We start from the raw sequence: 22,385 nt of genomic DNA on the forward strand, positions 1-22,385 counted from the left end.
GTCAAATTTTAGAAATTCGTGAAAACATCTAGAAAGTAGTGTAGTTGTAGGCAGTTTGACATTTGGATCTAGAACTTGGAAAGTCGGTTTGACTGGAAATGAAAATTAGGGACTAGTCATCCAGCTTCAGAGGCTTTGAAGAGGAGGTTTCCTGGGGAGACAGGGTAAAATGACAAGGCCGGTGGTTCCAAGACTGGATGTTGGCAAACGTGGAGGCTAGAAAGACATGAAATAACCAGAAGGGGAGACCACAAAGGAGCCACCTGGAAAGTCGAGAACGCACTAGGAAGCTGAGGCCATCCAGTCTTCAGTTCAAGAGTGAGATCTGGACAAGAGACACAGACGTAGGGGTGGCCAACGTATGAGTAGGGGATGCAGCCCTGGAATTGGGTAAAACTACTCCGCAAACTGACGAGACCACAGATGCAAAGAGAACTGAGGAGCAACCGGAGACAGTTAAGGAAAATGCGTGGAGATTGCCACCCCTGGAGCGAGGGCTCGGTCAGCAGCATCAGATGCCCCAGAGAAGTCAAGTCAGAGAAGAATGAAAGTGTTGCCTGGGTCGGACCACCAGATGGAGAAGGTCACCAAAGAGCTCGGGGAAGATGCTCCCATGGAGAGGCCAGTCAGGCGGCAGCAGCTCAAGGAGGGAATGGAGAGATGAGGAAGTGAAGATGGCTTCCAGCCGTGGCTTCAGAGCGCAATCCCTTACCCCCCACACCAGAGTCATCAGGAGTGCTGCTTGTTAGAAACAGCAGGATGAGGGGGGAGGGCATAGCTCAGTGGTCGAGCGAGTGCTTAGCGTGCACAAGGTCTTGGGTTCAATCCTCAGGACCTCCATTAAAATAATAATAATTAATAAGTCTGATTTCCTACCCCTCCAAAAAAAACAACAAAAATAAAAAATAAATTAAAAAAAAACTATTAACCATAAAGGGAAGGGAAAAAACCTAAAGGTGGATGCATATTGATGGAGGATTTTTTTTTTAAGATAAGAGACCTGAGTGTGCAGAGCCTGATCGACATGGGCAAGTATGGCCACGGCAGGCTGGAAAGTCACACCTGACAAAGACATATTTATGAATAAATGACGTTTTTAAATCAAAAAAAAAGAGACCCAAGTGTGTTAATAATGTGAGATGAGGAAGCCAATAAAGGGTGAGAGATTAAAAGTGAAAGAAGGAAAAAATGACAGATTGGGAGAAGGCAGGAAGGAATGAGACGAGACCCAGGGCCCGAGGGAAGGGCGGGCTTGCAGCTGAGAAGAGGATGCGAGAGGTCAGGCGGTTCCACTGGTGAAAAGCTTTCAAGTGAGATGAGAACTGAGAATTGTGGTTTTAAAGTAGGACCACAGATCCTTCAGCGCCCTTCCCTCCGAATGGGGGAGCCTGCCCCCCACCCCTTGTGCACGAGCGGGATCCAGTGACCTGTTTCCAAGGAGTAGAATGTGGCGGAAGTGATGGTGCCTGACTGGGGGCAACACAGGGTCCTCCCTGCTCTCATCCCTCAGATGAGTCACACGGAGGGGGCACCAGCTGCCGTGTGGGGTGGACACTCAGCACCCAGGACAAGGCCCAGTCCCAGTCATGCCTTCAGATGATGGCAGCCCCAGCCTGACAGCAACCTGAGAGGCCCCGAAGCAGGACCACCCAGCCACACCACTCCCACCTTCCCAGCCTACAGAAACTGTGAGATGACAGATCTCTGTTTTCTGAAGCTCCTACCTTTTGAAGCATTAGGTGACTATAGATAAACGACTGAAAAATCTTAACTGTCAGTCCTTGGTTTCCCTGTGACATGGGGGTCAGATTCATCACTGAGACTAAGGGAGAAAAAAAACAGAGAGTAAAAAACTTGAGAATGATAAAGGTTCGACATAGCTCCTGAGAAAAAAGCAGTCACGAAGAACTCCTCGAAGGGATTCCGGGCATCAGGACAGCCAGCAGATGTCAGAGAGCAATTGTGTACTCTCGCTGGTCTACAGAGCTGTTACTTCTTTGAGTGGCGTTCAGCGGCCCAGGTGTCGGCCTGAAAATATGCTGATACAGGCTTGAGATTTTAACCAATTTAAGATTGAGTCAAAGAGCTAACAGGAATTGAGACTTTGGCATAAAAGAGGCTTATGCTGTCTTCTCTCTTGGACACTTTTAGCTGAAGGAATAGAAATCCTTACTGAAGCTGGCTAAACAGATAGTCTGTTAGTGCAGAGTGCAGAGGCTGGAGGCTTCAGGCAGGAGGTGACACCCAGCTGTCTACTGAGATCACCAAAGCCCCATTTCTTCCCCATTCTCTACTCTGCCTTCATGAGACCAGTGTTATCCTGAGGCCGGGTCTGCTGGTAAAACCATAGTGAAATGACTGATGTAATGACGGGGATCACCTGCTCCTTCATTTACCTCAAGGAAGAAAGAAAAGGGTCTTTCCTCTCCCCATCATGGGAATATGTCCTGGGCTTCATTTTGGAACTAGGCTGACAACTCACATATCCACCCCTGTAGCAACCCCCCTGGCCAAGGGGGTACCATTTGACTTTAGCACAATCAGCACCCACCCCCAATGTTAGAGGTGAGGGAGCCAGTGCCCCTAAACCTCCCTGGAGTGGAGGCTGAGGAGCCGTTGGGAACATCCACACAAGACGTGAATTCACAAACACAAAGAACTCATTTGGAGGAGGAAAGGTATAGCTTAGTGGTAGAGCGCATCCTTAGCACGCGCGGGGTCCTCGGTTCAATCCCCAGTACCTCCATTAAATAAATAGACCTTTAAATTTTTTTTAATTAAAAAAAGAACTCATTTGGAAGATAAAGACACTCGGGAGTTGTGTGACTTGCAGAGTCAGAGCTAGCAAGTGGCAAGTGGAAGACTTGAACCCTGGTCCTCCAGCTCCGTGGTCTGGGAAGAAAGACCTGGGTGCCCCTCAACGACTTACTTAAAGATCTTAAACCCTGGTCATCAAAGAGGCACTCACAGTTATTTTGAGAACTCAGGGGAAAGAACTCTTTGCTGAGAACAGATACGTACTCTGCTTGCCTCAGTTAATGTGACTTAATTCTAAAACGATGTACATCAACGTGGGAGTGAAAACTGATCCGGAGCATAAAATCTGCTCAGCACCACCCCGCCAGAAGGAAGGCGGGACGCCACCTGCTGCGGTTCATGGAGCTGAAACGGAGTTCGAGATTGCTCAGAGCCCTGGCATCTGGCCCACTCTGCTCTCTTAAGCTGACAATGAAGGAAAACTATCATGAAAGAGAAATTGGGAGCTGTTGTCAAAAGAAGATGGAAGTGGACGCTAGAGAAGAAAAAAACAAATATCCCTGGTACCTACCTTATAAAATTGCTGTGAGGATTAAATAGAGCAAGCATACACACACTCACACACACACACACACAGAACACTTAGGTCATAACGAAGCAAGTGCATTTGCACATAATGCAATAAACTTTATTATTATTTTCTGGAAAACTGTGAGTCAGGGACTGTGACGGGGTCACGAACCAATCCAAGTGAAATACTAAAGGGATGATCAGTGAGCTCTTAGAAGAGAAAGTACTGATCACCGAGGAGCCGCCATTGGGGCGCAAAGACCCTAAAGAGCAAAGCGGTCTCAATTTCTCAACATCATTTTCAGCCTCGTACACACAGTGTATTTGTTATGATCAGAATTTCAGCAAGGTCTCTCATGGTGTCCTTTTGGACAGGGTGGGGAAGGATGAATCTACAACTACCTGGATTTGTAATTACTGAATCTCCGTGTCGGAGCATGCCGATTAACAGGTCTGGTCGTTAAACACGCTGTACCACACGCTGAATACACAGACATGAAAGAAGCCTGGTCCCTGCTGGCATCTGGGTAAGCATCTGCTGGCTCGGAGCGTGGGGACCTCTCGTCCTGAACCGTGGACTGGGCAGCCTGCAGTCGAGACTCTGGAACTAGGCTTCCAGCCTCAGCTGGATGCTTGAACTCTACGCCTTAAAGACCCTGGTCCTCCCCCTGACAACTGTGAGTTTTGTAAGTCAAAACAGACATTTATCTAGATACGGTGTGAAGCTAAACAGTTTAGTAATATAAATGGGAATAGCAGGTAGTTGCAGAAGATAGGCAAATGGGTGGGGGTGGCCGTATAGCTCAGTGGTAGAGCATGTGCTTAGCATGCACGAGGTCCTGGGTTCAATCCCCAATACTTCCATTAAAAAAAAAGAAATTAGGAGAATGCGGTCATGAACAGGTGATGTACCATGCCTACCTGCTCTCAGCTGACCGAGGCCCCACATTTATGGCTGTGAACAACATATGTTAACTTTTAAAAAATCACATAGCAGTAGAAATGTAAGGTCACCTCCTCAAAGTCAGAATTGTTTCTCTCCCTTGTATTTTGATTCAACCCTTCAGATGAGCTTTCAGTTTTTTTATTTTCCAACTAGAATGTCTTGGTTCAAAGCATACTGGTTGTTTCTAGGTCCCTGTGTCGTGGCTCACCATGGGGTTACATATCTCGTGACCATACTGTGCCCATGCCGTGGATAACAGTCTACTGGTTAGAACCAGAATACCGAGGACCACAGACCTTCAAGCAGTCACCACTAGGGCTTCTGATAAAAAATTAACCTTGGGAAAATCGCTCTTTCCTACAGGTTGAATTCAGTGATGACTGCATTTCCAGTAAGGCCGCATTATAGATGATAACATTCTAATATTAAGTACTGATTTGCTGTCAGGCCAACCGGGTAACATTGTATAGTTTTTCTTTCTTACTTATAGATTAAGATAGTAATCCCTACCTTTTGGGGTTCATTTTACTATTGAAGTGGGGTAATGTATAGAAAATACTTAGAATCCATGCCTGACGTAAAGTTTTTCAATAATATTCCTAATAATATATAAATATATGTCTACCTGGTATTTTCTAAGCCTTTTCTTCTGTAGATTAAATATTTTCTGTGGGTAGTTTTGTTGCCCAGATTCATGGGATTTGGATGGACTTTCCGCATCAGTCCCACAGAGTCCTAGGACTCCCACAGCACAGAATCCAGACTGAGTCTGTACAATGTCTTTCTTTTCCAGGACTCATCAATCTTTCATGGCCCTCTCTGGCCAAGCGTAATATAAATACTTGAATGAGCTTCTCAGTGCTGACATGTGGAATCTCACAGCATTCATCTGCACTTAATATCTATCCCTGAAAAGGCCTGGCAGCGTTGCAGTCCGTTCCTCCCACTGCCAAGGTGTTAATGGTTTAAAAAAAAAAAAGGACAGGTTCTGCCAAGCTCGGTTAATTTAAGATCCACTCCCTAGAGGGCATAAGCCAGAAGGATCTGGGCCACATGGTGTTGTTAATGTACCCTGTATTCACGAGTTTTCAACGTGAAAATTTGGGATGTTTATAGATAACAATTCAATTCCATAGGTTTTTGGGGTTTTTTTTTAATTTTGGCACTATTAGTCAGCTCAGGCTGCCATGCAAAATACCATGTGGCTGAGTAGCTTGAAAAACAGAAGCTGATTTTCTGACATTTCTGGAAGCTAGAAGTCCAAGGTTCAGGGTGGCAGCAGGGTCAGTTTCTGATGAGTGCTCGCGTCCTGGTTTGCAGACGGCCACCTCCTCCTTGTGTCCTCATGTGTCCTCTCCTCCACACGTGCTCACAGAGATAGAGCAAGTGAGCCATCTCTCTTCTTATGAGCCACTAATCCTGTTGGGTTGGGCCCTACCTTTGTGACCTCATTTAACCTAAATTGCCTCCTCAAAGCCCTCTGGATGCAGCCACACTGGGAGTATGGACTTGGGGAAGACACGGTTCAGTCCGGAGCCGGCACTTTCCCATGTCTGAAGTGGGGAGAGGAATTTCAGATCAGTCGTTTGCAGCCAAGGTATCGAGTATCCCAAACCCTGATAGAAATAGCAGTATCCCACAGTAAGACTGTATGGGCTGGTAAACATCAAGCTTCTGTAATGTTGACTGCAATTTTATTTTATAATAACACTGATGATCTCATTAAAAAAATGAAAAACTCTAATTGGACTTTCTATATGCCTAGATGACTTTTACAAAAAATAATAAATGCCTCCTAATATTAATAGTATAATATTAATTAGCCATATTAATTAATATAAATATATAATAAATGGTATATAATATAATCATATTAGTGTTAATGTGATACAATAAATGATATATACTATAATTAATCATAATATTAATAAAATAACTTAATAAATTAACTCAGCTAGCTAATTTTTAAAAAAAATTTTGGTAGGAAGGTAATTAAGCTTTTTTGTTTTTAAATGGTGGTACTGGGGACTGAACCCAGGACCTCATGCGTGCTAAGCACGTGCTCTACCACTATTGGCTACCTAATTTTTAACTTCATCACCACCTTTAAGTTTCCTTGATAAAAATATCAAACCTAAATCTCACGAGCCCCCTAGGATGGCAAGTAGATACACCAGTGTATAGGAAACGGAGGGGACATTCGGACTCTTTCACATGAGGCCTCAAGGACACAGTCTACAAAATCCCGAATATAGGACCATCTACGGGACAAAACTGCAGCTGCTTCAGCTGATGCCCACACGTTGATACAATGACTTAGAATAATTCAGCGACCCTAGTAAGTCACCCAAAAGGTTGCACACTGTGTGATCCTTTGAGCCAGTGCCCCTCTCCGGGGGAACCAGCCCCAGCAGCCAGTGCAGCCAGAGCCCCCCAGGCCGCGCAAGGGGCCTGACAGCTGCGGGTCACTGGCCACTTCTCTGGTCAGTGTGGGTTGAAGGAGAATATATGTTTCACTGGCTCCTGGCAGTAAAAAGGGGGAATAAAACGTGAGTTTGCAGGGAGACCCTGGAGTCAGAATCAGTAAACTTGAGTTAGAGAACGATTACCTCTTAAAACACGAAATGCTGGCTTTGAGAACGATACAAATGCTGGGAAGACAGAGCTCAATGTGGGCGAACTGGGCGGAGGAAGGCGGCGCCAGGCGGGTGATTTGGTTGGAAGGAGCGTGTATTTGGGGCCGTGGGGATAGTCCCAAGTGAAGGTGAGCAGCAGCTGTCTGGGTCCGAGGCAGCGTGTCGTGCAGCCGCGAGGAGCAAGGCTGGGCAGGGGCCAGGGCCAGGGCCAGGGCCCGTCTCGGCAGAGGTCTGCATTCTTCCTGGGGCCAGCATGAGACCACCCTGGAAATGTCTGAGGACGGGCTGGGGGGTGCCCGACAAAATCGTGAGAATTCAAATCACAGTTCATACAGTCTGCAAGGCAGCACCACTGTGTGTAAAATGTCCTTTAAAATGTTTATACCAGTACATTCCGTGTCTTATTGAGTGCTAATGACATGGTTGTGTTCGCCTTGTCAAAATTCATCAAGCTATACACTTAGGATTGGTGTGCATTTCCATATATAGGCTACACTCAGTAAACCTTTTTGGTGGGGTGTGGGGAAGCTTAGCTGGGACCACCAGACATGTTCCGTGTATACATCCATGAACCCATGAATGACAGGGGAAATAATAAACTATCACTGACTTACCCAAGGCTACACAGGTGGTTGAGGGTGAAGCTAGGTCAGTAACCTTTACGTCTCCTGATTATCAGTCCAATATGACTTTTTTTTAAAAAAATTTTTAATCGAAGTTTAGTTAACTTACAGTGTTAGTTTTTGGTGTACAGCAGAGTAAGATTCAGTTATACATACATATATATTTATATTCTTTTTAGATTCTTTTCCATTATAGGTTATTCTAATAACTATACAATAGGTCTTTGTTGTTTATCTATTTTATATATAGTAGTATGTATTTGTTAATCCCAAATTCTTAATTTATCTCTCCCCTCTCTCCCCTTTGATAAGTTCGTTTTCTATGCGAGTCTGTTCTGTAAATAAGTTCATTTGTGTCATTTTTTAAGATTCCACATATAAGTGATATCATATGATATTTGACTTTCTCTGTCTGACTTAACTTCACTCAGTATGATAATCTCTAGGTCCATCCATGTTGCTGCAAATGGAATTATTTTACTCTTTTTTATGGCTGAGTAGTATTCCATTGTATAAATATACCACATCTTCTTTATCCAGTCATCTGTTGATGGACATTTAGGTTGCTTCCATGTCTTGGCTATTGTAAATAATGCTCCTATGAACACTGGGGTGCATGTATCTTTTTGAATTAGAGTTTTTGTCTTTTCCAGATATCTGCCCAGGAGTGGTGTTACTGAACCATATGGTAACTCTACTTTTAGTTTTTTAAGGAACCTCCATACTATTTTCTACAGTGGCTGCACCAATTTACATTCTTACCAACAGTGTAGGAAGGTTCCCTTTTCTCCACAGCCTCTCCAGCATTTATCGTTTGTGGACTTTTGAATGATGGCCATTCTGACTGGCATGAGGTGATACCTCATTGTAGTTTTGATTTGCATTTCTCTGATAATTAGCGATATTAAGCATTTTTTCATGTGCCTATTGGCCATTTGTATGTCTTCTTTGGGGAAATGTCTGTTTAGGTTTTCTGCCCATTTTTCAATTGGGCTGTTTGGTTTTTGATATTGAGCTGTAAAATCTATGTGTATGTTTTGGAAATTAGTCCCTTGTCAGTCACATCATTTGCAAGTACTTTTTCCCATTCCGTAGGTTGTCTTTTTGTCTTGTTGTGGTATCCTTAGCTGTGCAAAAGCTTTTAAGTTTAATTAGGTAATATTTGTTCATTTTTGCTTTTATTTCCATTACTCTAGGAGACAGATCCAAAAAAATATTGCTACGATTTATGTTAAAGAGTGTCCTGCCTATATTTTCTTCTAGGAGTTTTAGAGTATCAGTCTTACATTTAGATCTTTAATCCATTTTGAGTTTTTTGTTGTTGTTGTTGTTGGGGGTGGGTAATTAAGTTTCTTTCTTTATTATTTATTTACTTTATGGAGGTACTGAGATTGAACCCAGGACCTCGTGCATGCTAAGCACGTGCTCTACCACTGAGCTGTACCTCCCCCCAAGTTTATTTTTGTATATGGTGTTAAAGAATGTCCTAATTCCATCTTTTTACATGTGGCTGTCCGGTTTTCCTCCAACCACTTACTGACGAGACTGTCTTTTCTCTGTCATTATAGTCTTGCCTCCTTTGTCCAGTATGATTTCTTTATAGAAAATGATGGGCATTTCATTCTTTTTAGGGTAGTATCTAAGATCTTGGCTATGGTAGCCTTCCTTCCTCAGTCCACACTGGAGGAATCAACAGATAATTTGCATTTCCCAAAACAGGCAGTTCATTCTTTAAAGGCTTGCATCTACACATAAATAAGAATATCCCATATATATGACTGAAACATTAGGCTCTACACCAGAAATTGACACAACTACATAGTCAGTTGTAAACTGACTATACTTCAATAAAAAAGAATGCAAAAAAAAAAAATCTACTCCCCCAAGATTTACCCTTAAAATGTCAGAACTTTTTTCTGAGCTTATTAAAAATGGGTTTTTGTCACACACACACACTATAAACCCAACCTATTTCTGGGACAGTGTGCAAGGATTTCGGTACAAAAAGATATGTAATAAGTTGAACGAGTAAGTTGTGAGATTGTGTTATCAGTATGATCTCATTTCTATAATATATTATTATCACAAATATACACAGGAAAAAAAGTAGGATACTTAACCAAAATGTCACTGTTGAGCATCTGTGTAGAGGAGTTGTAAGTAATTTTATTTTCTTTGTAATTAAAAAAAATTAACAGTGACATAAATTTTGTAATCAAGAAATAAGTTCTTTTTTTAACTTAAAAAAAGTTTAAGACACATCAGGCTTCCTATCTCGATACAGTCATGCATGAGAATCGTATCTCACTGTAAAAGGTGTCACCCCCAGGGCAGTGCTCCTCTCTATGGTGTTAGAGCTATTGAAGAGACATTTCTTTTTGGGGGGAGGGCGGTAACTAGGTTTATCTATTTATTTACAGAGGAGGTACTGGGGATTGAACCCACGACCTCGTGCATGTTAAGCACACGCTGTACCATTTGAGCTATGCCCTCCCTTGATGGCAGAACCACTGAAATGCGGGTTTTTCAGCAGCTAAATGTTTAGTCCCATTTCAGTGAAATACTTCATTTAGACATAAAATCTCACAGGAATCCAGCCTGGCAGCAGCATAGCTGTCTACTGACAGAGCTATTTGAATGTGTGACAGTAACAAGCGTCTGTGAAATGTATCTGCAGGTACGCTGGTGTCCTCCTGGGCATCACAAACACATTTGCCACCGTCCCTGGGATGGTCGGGCCCATCATCGCCAGAAGTCTGACCCCTGAGGTAAGTGGACGGTTTGCCTATAAACTGAAAAACCAGTTCCTTTGAGGGTGCTCAGCTGTGTCAAAGTTGAGGGTAAAATTTTTCCATTAAGAGTAAAATTCTGAATGTTTATTCTTATGCAATTCTTTATAGCACCAAAAATCTCCATACCTTACAGGATAGGAAAGTATATTTTCAAGGAACATTCTATGGATTTTATTTTGTCTTTTATTTGTCTGTTTGTTGTGTTTTTTTTAGGGGAGAAGTAATTAGGTTTATTTTATTTATTTCTTAGTGGAAGTACTGGGGATGGAACCCAGGACCTCATGCGTGCTAAGCAGGCAGTCTGCCACTGAGCTATGCCTTCCCACCCCTTTGGATTGTAGACAGAACAACAACTAAGTTAAATGAAGACCTTGTAGCTGAAACCACACAAGTTCTTAAACATTGTAATATTGTACCAAATAAATAACTTGTATCTTTGGTTTGAATGAATACCAATTGGGAATATAAGTTGGTGATATAGAATTATTCAAGAAGCAGTTCCAGGAAGGTACCAGGAAATCATGTGTGAGTGAATAGGACCAGTCAGTGGTGGGGAGGGTATAGCTCAGTGGTAGAGCGCTTGCTTATTAGCATGCATGAGGTCCTGGGTTCAATCCCCAGCACCTCCATTTAAATGAATGAATGAATAAATAACTCTGCCTCCCCACCAAAAATACAAAACAAACAAACAACAACAACAAAAATAGGACCAGTTGGAGTAATGGAGAATGTTTCCAGGAGAAGACTTGGGGAGACATTTGGGTGTCTTCATGTAGTTGAAAGATGATGACTTTTTCTCAGCAGCTCCACAAAGACAGATGCAGAGAAGTTTCAAGGAGACAGCCAGCGAGTTTTCTGCTTAGAGCTGTCAGTGTGTGGAATGGGCTGCCTGACGAGTTAGTGAGCCCTGAAATAGTCCAACATGCATTCAACTGGTATTTCTCCAGTGCTTATCAACCTGACAGGTTCTGAGGATTCGGGGGTGAAATGACAGGGTCCTACCTTTGAGAAACTCGCCGTTTAGAGATTACAGGTAGTAAAAAGTGTAGTGTGACAAAAAGCTGCAGGAAAAAAGTGTGCAGTGTGCTGTGGGCACAGAGGAGGGAACAGCCGGTTTGCGTGGCAGGGGCCGGGAGGACTGAGCTGGGGGTGCGGGAAGGGCCAGTGCTGGGAAGAGGCCCCAGAGACGCGGGACCCAGGGCTGGTCGCCTGACCTTGGGAGGCAGCTGGGGCCAGGTCTCCAAGCAGAGACTGAGTTATTATGTAAGAAATCGAGTTCTAGGAGGGAGGGTATGTATAGCTCTGTGGTAGAGCTCATGCCTAGCACGCACAAGGTCCTGGGTTCAATCCCCAGTGCCTCCATTAAAATAAGTAAATAAATTAACAAACTTAATTACCCCACACACACAAAAAAAATAGGAAGAAAAAGAAATGAAGTTCAGTGGCCTCAAAGGCCCTTCGCAGCGCCAGCTTTCTCCTGTGTAAGAAGATCTGAAAGACTGGTGAAATGCATTGTCAAACTTCCAAAAGAGACTTGATTTTCTCTCTGTTTTGTTTGTTCTGTGATGAAACTAGCACTGTCTAATCCTCAGCACGGCAGGGCAGGCTTACGAACTTCCTTGTTACCAAATACACTGACTTCCGAGGGGCGTGAGCTCGCTGCTGGTGGCGCCCCCCATGCCTGATTCCTCGCTCAGCTGAATCAGGACCCCCGCGTTAGGACTTGCTCTCGCCTCATGCAAGGGGGCAGGGAAAGCTTTCTTCTAAAACCCTGCGGCCCGGTGCGGTCACGTCACGAATGTTAGCCTTGTCCTCCTGGAGCTTTGTGACCCGAAGCCAAGTCAGCGTGCTGTCATGGGGGACTGCACTTCTGGGAAGGGGCGGACTCCTGAACTGAAGCCCTGAACGTTTGTCCAGTGCGAGCAACTGGATTCCAGATACGTTATTAAAAAGGCCATTACTGGAGGGGGTGGGGTACAGCTCAGTGGTGGAGCGTGTGCTTAGCATGCACACGGTCCTAGGTTCAATCCCCAGTGCCTCCATTAAAAACAAAAAAATTCAAGAAAAAGGGGAAAATACAAAGTTTTAAGGTTTTAAATTTATTTTATTTTTATTATTTTTTAGGGGAGGGTAGTTAGGTTTACTTATTTTATTTATTTTTAGAGGAGGAACTGGGGACTGAACCCAGGACCTTGTGTGTGCTAAGCATATGCTCTGCCACTTGAGTTATACTCTCCCCACTAAAGTTTTAAAAAATAATAATAATTAAAAGGCCGCTTGTTTTTTAAAGCAAAAACACGCTTGCCTTTACAATTGTTAACTATTGACAAAGTTCACTGCACGGCCTCAGAAACTTTGTGGAATGAGAGAGTGAAATAAAAAGCAAAGTGTGTCTGAGGTTCAACTCTGTTACCAACAAAACAGCGTTCTCTAAAAACTGGTGGAATTTCTGTTAAAATGCAAACCAGGAGCTCTGTGCCATCTCTGGTACAACTGATTGATTTTAAGTCACCCGTTGCCTCCAAATAACACCGAGGTCTTATTCGCCCTGTGCCTCACACAGGGCAGCCTTGTTTGAGATCCTGTCTGTCTGGTGCATGATGTAATTCCCCACGGATTCCTCCTGCCGGATGGGGACACATTGTTGACGTATCTAAATGCCCCTAAAGTTTAAGATGGATTTCTAAGATTTTTTTTTTCACCAAAATACCTTCATCTCAGCTAAGTATAATTAACCACAGAGTGTGCCTTTCTCATCCACGTTTTTCCTTTTTCCTAAATAAATGACCGCACGCCAGCTTCCAGGTGCCTCTCTTTTTTTTCTTCCTTATTACCAGTTCTACTGCTGGGTTTTTTTCCTTTTGTTAAGCGCTGCAAGTCTAGCACTCTGGTTATGCTGAAACAGTAAAAAAAAATTTTTTTAATTAAAAAAAAAATGTGGGTGGGAAGGGTATATAGCTCAGGTGGTAGAGGGCCTGCTTAGCATAAACAGGGTCCTGGGTTCAATCCCCAGTACCTGCATTCAGTCAATCAATCAATCAACCAACCTAATTACCTCCCAAAAAGAAAAAAAAAATTTTTTTTAATTTTTTTAAGGTTGTTAATGTTAGTCACGTGACCCAGAGCTTTCGATACTGCCTGATAACTTTTATGCCAGTGGATCGCACGCCGTGTCTGGTGGGTCTCCTGCTGCCAGTCCCAGCCGCACCTGTGCTGTGTGCCATTCAGGAGCACTGCCGGTCTTTCTGGCCAGGCCCCAGGCTTGAATTTCAGAGTCCTTCTTAACTCATCCTTCCTTGATCTGCCCCTGACCCCTCCCACTCCAAGAACCTGGGGGATGATATACGGGCACAATACTAATACTTTCCTGGTAACACAGTTCAAGGACATGCCAGTGCTTTATTTTTAGTAAACTTTTATTGAAGTATAACATGCATTTAAAAAAATGTTTTTCTTTCCTTTTTTTTAATGTTTACTAAGCAACTGTTTAATTTTTTGAGGGGGTGTAGGTAATTAGGTTTAGTTATTTTTTTAGTTTTCAGTGGAGGTACTGAGGATTGAATTCAGGATCTCCTGCATGCTAAGCACAGACTCTACCACTGAGCTATACACCTGCCACCCAGACATGCATTTTTTTTTCTTTTTTTAAATTGAAATATATTCAGTTTATAATGTTGCATCAATTCCTGGTGTACAGCATAGTGTTTCATTCATGCATATTCATACATGTATTTGTTTCCATATTCCTTTTCAGTATAGGTTATTACAAGATATTGAATATAGTTCACCATGCTATACAGTAGGACCTTGTTGCTTATCTATTTTATATATAGTAGTTAGTATCTGCAAATCCTGAGCTCCCAATTTATCCCTTCCACCCTGTTTCCTCCTGGATAACCATAAATTTGTTCTCTGTGTCCATGAGTCTGTCTCTGTTTTGTAAATAAATTCATTTGTGTCTTTATTTTTCTAGATTCCACCAATCACACATTTTTTAAATGCACAAATTCTGAGTACATAGTGGGCAAATTTTCACTAAGTTAATACATCCATGTAACCAGCTCCTAGTTGAAAAACAATGTTATGTCCCTTGTAAAGCCCCCAGGTGCCCCTTCCTTTCTCACTCACCCTCAACCAGGAACAACCACTGCCCTGATCTCTAACACTGTAGATTAGTTTTGTCTGAAAAGGGCTTTATATCAACTGTCTGGTGTGTTCTCATTCGTGTCTGGCTTCTTTGGCTTCACATGTTGTCTGTGAGCTCTGTCTGTGTTGGTGTAGCTCCTTCTTAACTGCTGTGTAGTATTCCACTGAACAGATATGCCGCAGTCTCACGGCTGCGGGACATTCGGGTTGTTTTCAGCATGAGGCCTTTATGAAGAATGCTGCCCTTGTGTAACAGTCTTGTGACACCACCTTTCTTATAAAGCAGATTACAAGCTAAATCGTTTTTCATTGGCGTTTTTTTTTTTTTTTCCTTGCTTCTCTGCAGAACACTATCAGAGAATGGCAAACAGTTTTCTGCATCGCTGCTGCTATTAATGTATTTGGTGCCATTTTCTTCACACTGTTTGCCAAAGGTGAAGTACAGACCTGGGCTGTCAGTGATCACCGTGGACACAAAACCGAAGGAACCAATAAATAATCCTGTCTCCTTTCATGTATTTTTGTTCATCATGTAACCTAAAAGTGCCTTTGATATTTTAATGTGTAAGCAATCTATATACAAAGAAAAAATTGTACTGTATTAAATTTTTAAGGCTGTAATCATGAAATGTCACTAGTTGTCAGATTAGTAAAGTTAGCAATTTTTAATTATTAATAACGTGTTGGCTGGAACTTGCACTTTAGGGTCACATACCTGGCTGCGGGTCAGGCCACCTGAAGTCAGGCAGTCCTGTTTATTTTTAAGGACTATACTTAAAGGGATGAGCTGAAATGGACCCTCTATTCCTTTGCTTAATGAAACTAGATAATAATTCTCAGGTCTTGGCAAACACCCACTTTTGTTCACATTCCTCACAAAAATTACTGGTCGTCAGCGACCCCTGTCATTTGAGCATCTCCACAGAGCTGCCAGCCACGGGTTCGCTCGGCCCGGCGACTGCGCAGAGAGCGGCACGCCCTCCGGGGCCGCAGGGGCGGCGTCCAGGGCCGGGGCTGACGCCACGGCTTTGGATGGTGTTCTCCCCCGGGGGCTGTCAGGGTGGACGAGGCCCCGGGCCGGCCGGGAGCAGCTCGGTCCACAGCCACAGCCTCCGCGCGCCCTCACGCTTCCCCTTCCCAGCACACTGGTTGTCGCCTGGTGTGTAACCTGTAGAGACAGGGTGATACCCAGTTAGCCAGAAATAACGTCGCCCTTGATCAGACTGGCTGTCACGTAGATCAGAGGCTACGTTCTCAAGTCCTGTGTTCTACGAGCTACACCAGAATAAGTTTAAAAAAAAAAAAACACAGTTTCTTCTGTCTTACATGTAAGTGTCTGATTGTTGTTCAGGATTAAAGTGATGTTGACTTCCACGTCGCCTGTAACCAGTGGTGTAATCATCTTTTTGTCCGGTTTTTTTTCCTGGATCGTCCGTATTCCAGTGGTTTTGAGCACACTTTTGTGGGCATTTATGTGATTTAGAACTTGATTTATGTTTCATTGTGTTTGTTCAACACTACCTGTAACAGGTTAACTAAAGCTATTTAATGTAACATGATGTGTATACATTTCTATAAATTTATTTTTAAATCTGTAAATAGCTTTACGTTGCTATGGTGATATTTCTTTTATAAATCATCACAATAAACCTTGTTGGATCGATTTTTGGATCTGACATTTCTGTGATGTCTTCTGGTGTCCAGGGTGGCTGTTTCACACCGTTCCTGCCATCCTCCCCAAACCGCCAACCTACGCGCGCCTCCGCCACTCCCGGCTGGGAGACGTGGGCCGTGTGAGTGATGCGACATCAGGAACCTCTCCCGCTTCCTGCTAACAGCACACACCTGCATCTCCGGTTATCCTCTCTCCACCTCCTCTGGACCCCGCTTCAGAAAGTCCTCTTCAGTTTGCTTCCCGAAGCGCTTTCTCTCTTCCTGTTATCTCTCTTAAGTCGCAAATACGCACGAGCCTTCTATAGCCTTTCATGAACAAAAATACACAATTCTTCGGGGGGCATAAAAACGCGCATGTATACAGAATATCTCTAGAATGGCACCTGAGAAGCCGGGAAACAGTGTTCCCTCTGGAGAGAAAACAGGCAAGCAGGGGTGGGAAGAATTCATTCACCTTACCAAATGTGGCAGCGTAACCCAGCCTAAGAAAAACTAAAAAAACAAAATGGGGTGTGGGGGAGGGTGTAGCTCGGTATAGTGTGCGCTTAGCACGCACGAGGTCCTGGGTTCAATCCCCAGTACCTCTGTTAAATAAGTAAATAAATAAACCTAATTACCCCCCCAAAAAAATCCCCAAAATCTTTTCCTTAAGCTTCTGTGTAATCACCACCAGGTTTCCCACTGCCCCCTGGACATCCCCAGCAAGGTGTCTTCACCGCACCTGAGCCCTGTTTAAATCCACCCGCGGTAAAACCAGTGGTTCTTGCCACCTCCTGCTAAGAGTTTCATTCCACTACCCCCCCATCCCCCACCTAGGCTCTGACTGGGAGTCTATTTTATTCTTCCTCCTCCCTGGGCTCCCACCCACCCTCAACCCTGTGTATGATTAATTACCTGTCTTTTCCACTCCAGTTTTTTAAAGCCTCTGGAAATTAAAAAAAAATTTTTTTCCTTCTGCCCATCCCCTAAATTCCATCTTCAGGGCTTTTGTTTCCACCTGGAACAGAACAGTTAAGTGTTCTCACTGCCTTCAGTCTGGCCCTCTTCTATCCGACTCTCTACTGTGCTGGGTTCCTGGTCCCAGTACATCCCATCTCCCTACTCGGGATGTGTCCACCGTGAGCCCCCCGGGAAACCCACTACTCAGCAGTCGGCCCTCCCCGCCTGGGCCCCACCTGCTCCAGCCTCATCTCCCACACCCTGGTGCAGCTATATCCGGGTACTTGCCCCTCCGATTCCCCCCAGCCCTGCTCCCCATTTCCAGCCCCTCCCCGCTTCCCCTCCCCCAGCCTACCTTTGCTAACTCCATCCCTTGGTCCCCTGAGGTTGTGTTTTGTCCCCATCTTGTCCAAGACCCTTGATCTCTTCCACTCTCCCTGCCCTGGACATGGGCTCTTCCTCTGATCCACAGAAACACTGTGTGATTTATTAATTGTGAGGTTTTTCTCTGTTTGAAGCTGGAGAACTCGGGCTCAGTTATGAGGAAGAGATTATTCAATCATTCAACAAATATGAACATCTACTCTTTGCTGGGCAGTAAGGATACGTACGTGTGTCTGGCGTGATCCTTCCCCTCCTGGAGGCCCCACCACCACCACCACCCGAAGGGCTCAGGCAGGCTCCCTGAGCCCCTGGCTCCTACCCGGCCCTCTCTGTAGGATATACAGGACTGGTGTCTGCTTCTGTCTCCCCATCAGATTCACCACAGGCATCCTGTTTGATTAATCTCGGCATGGTCCCCCTCATAACAATACATGCAATGTCTCAACATTTTAGTTGCTTAATAGATATTTAGTAAACAACTCTTTGTTAAATGAGCTATAATTTGCATTATCTCCTATATTGTTTTTTTCAATAGGGTATTTCTTCTCAAAAAAGAAGTAAATAATGGAGGGGAGGGTATAGCTCAGTGGTAGAGCACATGCTTAGCTTGCGCGAGGTCCTGGGTTCACTCCCCAGTACCTCCTCTAAAAATAAATAAATAAACAAACATAGTTACCACCCCCACCAAAAAACAAAAATTAAAAAAAAGAATGACATGCTAACCTCAAAGTAAGTTATAAGCGGCAGTTATTGGTAAATGGTTTTGAAAGTGTTTGAGAATAGCCTAGTTCAATATTAGCAAAGGACTTCTCCTCGAAGTTAGGCAAAAAATATTTACCCAGCGTTCATCACGGGCCAGGCTTGGTTCTCTGCACCTGGGATACAGCAGGGGAAAAAGCAAACCCCTTTTCTCATGGGGCTTACATTCTGATTTATCAAATCTTTTGCTTGGGGAGAGGGTATATAGCTCAGTAGTACAGAGCATGCTTAGCATACGTGAGGTCCTGGGTTCAATCCCCAGTACCTCCATTTAAAGAAACAAACAAACTTTTCCTTCACAGGATCCAGGCTTTGCAACTCTCTGTTTAAGACGTCATTATCCACCCAACAATCAAGTCCAGGGAACTGAGCTGCCAAGTGACCTTGAGAGCCAGAGTTACAAAAGAAACCAGGACAAACACTGAAGTCAGCAGTCTGTATTAACCATAATCATCTTCTCCTTACTCCACCCTTTGTTTCATATTCAAAAATATCAGAAATAGAGGTGTCTGAACATAGGCCCTACAGTGAAGGAAATAATCTAATCTCTCCGAGGGCAGTTTATCATTGTTCAAAATAAAATTCCCCCAACATAAAGCTATTGATGGAGCATTTACTTTTTTTTAATAGACTTTTTTTTTTAAGAGCAGTTTCAGGTTTATAGGAGAACTGAGTAGAAAATACAGAGTTCCCACATAGCCCTCCCCATTCACACATATGTACTCCCCTACCCTCCACATCCCTCATCAGTGTGGCATATTTGGTACAATCGATGAATCAACATGGGCACATTATTATCAACCAAATTCCATAGTTTACATTTGGTTTTACTCTTAATGTACATTCTTTGGGTTTGGACAAATGCATAATGACATGTAGCCACCACTATAGTATCATACAGAATAATTCCTTTGTCCTAAAAATCCCTTGTGCTGATGGGGCATTTACTTTGAGAGCAGGTAGAGCACTGGAGGAAAGGCCCGGCTCCTCTTCCTCTCAGACACGCGTGAATGTCTAATTTAGGTAAAGAATAGATTCTCTTTCTCACAGAAATGTAAATGGTGGTGGTGCACAGAGCTTTTTCAGAGGCTTCTGCCTTTCAGAGCAACCACGAGCAGAAAAGCCAGTTACAAAAGTTTGTGCTTTAAGAGGGTAACGCAGGCACCACCTTCCAGGATCTCTGCTATGAGGCCGTGATCCAGGCTGTGCTGAAAACAAAGGAAATGTCACCCGCTTTTCTGCCACCCTTCTCCACCTTCCTAGAGGAGGAAGAACACTAGTAATTTTCCAAGCGCCTGTTTACTTTCACTTTATCTTGATGCCGGAGGAGGAGGAAACTTACAGCTTCCACGTCACTGGCAGTCCTGAGCCTGCGAGTGAGAAGCCATTATCGCCCAGCTGAGCTGGAAGCGCGTTTCAGCGGCCCGTTCCACCCCCGCCCCCACAGCCTTCCTGCCCTGACGGCTGGCCGATCCCCCTTCCGTCCTAAGTACCGCAGTGAGTCTTTTCCTGAACTGCTCTTTTAGGCAGAAAAGCTGAGATCTGCTAGCATTTCCGACAGTCACTTCCTCTCGGGATCAAATGTGTACACTGACCCGTCTGGCCACAGAACAGCCCCTGGTTTTGAGCATTTCACAACTTCACACTCACTCCCCAGGCTGAAACCTGAGCTGCCCGCGGAAGCTTGGTTGGGATTGAAAGTCATCAGGATAGGATATACACTCCGGTCTTTTTAATGCTCCAGAACTGTTTGGTTTGACGTAGAAAACAAACTTACAGTTACCAGGGTGAGAAAAGGGTTGGGAAGGGATAAACTGGGAGTTCGAGATTTGCAGATACTAACTACTATATATAAAATAGATAAACAACAAGTTTCTACCGTGCAGCACAGGGAACTATATTCAATATCTTGTAGTAACCTATAATGAAAAAGAATGTGAAAAGGAATATATGTATGTACACGTATGACTGAAACATGATGCTGTACACCAGAAACTGACACGTTGTAAACTGACTATACTTCAATAAAAAAAGAAAAAAAACTTTTGTGTGAAGTATTGGGATGCTGTCAGAGGAAATTCAAGGGTGTATATTGTATAAATTACCCATACCGTATCTATTATAAAGCACCTCTTTTTTTTTCACACCAAAGGCCCTTCGGATGCCCGTCGTGTTTGAGTTGTTCTGCCACTAGTAGCAGAAGTTTATGCCAGTGTGTTTGCAGGGTTCTCTTCTTATTTTCATCAACTTCAGAGGGGCGTGCTTAGATCATGGCACAGGTATGCCACCGTCACATAGATTAACTCACGTAACACTCACAAATAGCCCTGAATATGCAGGGAGCAAGCCCTGTGTAAAGCTGGGGTCAGATACATGCTTTGTTAGTGGAGAGGTCCTTGGCCCACGCAGGGACCCCACCAGCAACTTTGACCTCCCAGGGCCAACTTCACCCAAATAGCCCACAGTTCAGACTATTACCTTGAGTTGGGAATTTGTCGTACGGCTATCTTAGCTCCATGTGTGATGTTAGGGAATACTTAGTGAGCCTGTGGTTATTCTGTAGGACTGTGGATCTTTTTCATGCTCTCTATGCACCTAAACGTGCCAGTACTATTCAGTTGCTTCTGTGAAAAAAAATTAACTCATTATTTCTACTAATGTGCCAGTTTGAAACTGTCAGCCACTCAGGACACTGCGGTGTGGGGCAGGAGACCAACCCTCTCACTCTGTGCTGTCCCTGAAAACTGAGCTTTCTCTTGGAGAGCCATTGATGTTCCATTCTTAACCCATAAATCTTGTTTAAAATCATGGGATGGGAAGCGGGGGAGAACTTCAGTTCCCACTGGGAAGTGAAAGTTCACAACTCAGGGGGAAATCTGTCCGGAGGCTTCCCTGGATTCTGGTTGCCTCCCCTCCCACGTGGTCCTCATGGCTGACCTCTGACAGGCTCCCCTCAGAGGTGGCAGGCAGGCTCTAACCATCACTGGTCCTCCTCCCTCGTCTTTGCTGATGCAGGAACAGAGGCGACAGTCACTGCCAAGGGGGTGCCTCCTCACACCCTGGTCCTCCTTTCTGCCCTTGCTTTTTAACCCAACAGGCTGGTTTCCCCCACGGGGTTTAGGCTGGAGGGGGACGCACAGTATCTGGTCTTGCGAGTCCCTATCCTTCGCGGCAGGTCTGGGGAGGCTGGAAAGAAGAGGAAGAAGGGGCAATGGATGGAGGCAGGTCTCCCTGGGACTGTCAGCTGACAAGAACTAAAGCAGAGGAGGAAACAGTGAAGACATGGTCAGAACCAGATGCAGTGGCATCAGTGTCATAATGTTCTAAATAACAATGTCTATACACTTTCCAGAGAGGAGGGTCAGTGCCAGGGAGTGGATGAGGGCACTTAATGCACATTTCATTCTGCCCACAGCCCTACCCCTCAGAGGTACCGTTTCACAGATGAGGAAACTGAGAAAGTCACACAGCCAAGAGACAGAGACACGATTCAAACCAAGTCTCCCTGACATCAGAGCAGAATATCTTTAGCCCTAACTAGGCTGTCTCCGTTAAAAAATCATGTTTGTGGGGGAGGGTATAGCTCAGGGGTAGAGCACATGCTTAGCACACATGAGGTCCTTGGTTCAACCCTCAGTCCCTCCACTAACAAAAAACCAAAAAAGTCATGGTTGCTTCCTTTCTGGGCTTGGACCCCATATGGGACCATATCACGTGGTGCCTCCCGAGGGAAGGTGGTGAAGAAAACTGAAATCAGCCTGTACACCAAGGCCACCTGCTTCTGTGCAAAACCGGGATGAACAGGCAGGCTCCGAGAATCTGTGGCTCCTGCATGAAAACCGTGGCGGGTGGTACCTGGACCACCACCCCCTGCTGCCCTCACGGTGGAGTCACTATCAGAGACTGAGGACTTGAAGGACCAGCAGAAGCACCACCACTGGAAACACTGTCAGCCCACAATCAGGGGGTGAATTTCCATAACAACTACAATGACAAATCCTGTTTGAACACTGTTGATGAGAATACAAATCATCACAACATTTTTGGAGAGTAATTTGGCAGTAAATCAAAATTAAATATATTCATTGAACCAGCAAGTCTACCTACAGTAATCTAGCCTAAAAATACTTTGCTGGAGGACGAGAAAAGAGTTACCTAA

At 44.3% G+C, this 22,385-nt stretch overlaps 1 protein-coding gene and 1 non-coding gene across 2 annotated transcripts in view; both read left to right on the top strand.

Moving 5' to 3' along the window:
• Window positions 1–16,134, top strand: part of SLC17A5 (solute carrier family 17 member 5) — a 51,740-nt gene extending 35,606 nt beyond the window's left edge. The window contains exons 10-11 of the mRNA XM_010992692.3: window positions 10,210–10,300; window positions 14,817–16,134. Of these exons, the coding sequence (XP_010990994.3) occupies window positions 10,210–10,300; window positions 14,817–14,969 (244 nt within the window). The 3' untranslated portion in view covers window positions 14,970–16,134. The remainder of the gene's footprint in view (window positions 1–10,209; window positions 10,301–14,816) is intronic.
• TRNAN-AUU (transfer RNA asparagine (anticodon AUU)) lies at window positions 10,878–10,953 on the top strand. The gene is given in 2 exon segments: window positions 10,878–10,914; window positions 10,918–10,953. It is a non-coding gene; the product is annotated as a tRNA-Asn (tRNA).
• Window positions 16,135–22,385: the final 6,251 nt, after the last annotated feature.

The sequence above is a fragment of the Camelus dromedarius genome, chromosome 24 (genome assembly GCF_036321535.1).
Source record: "Camelus dromedarius isolate mCamDro1 chromosome 24, mCamDro1.pat, whole genome shotgun sequence".
In the NCBI taxonomy this organism is placed as follows: Eukaryota; Metazoa; Chordata; class Mammalia; order Artiodactyla; family Camelidae; genus Camelus; species Camelus dromedarius.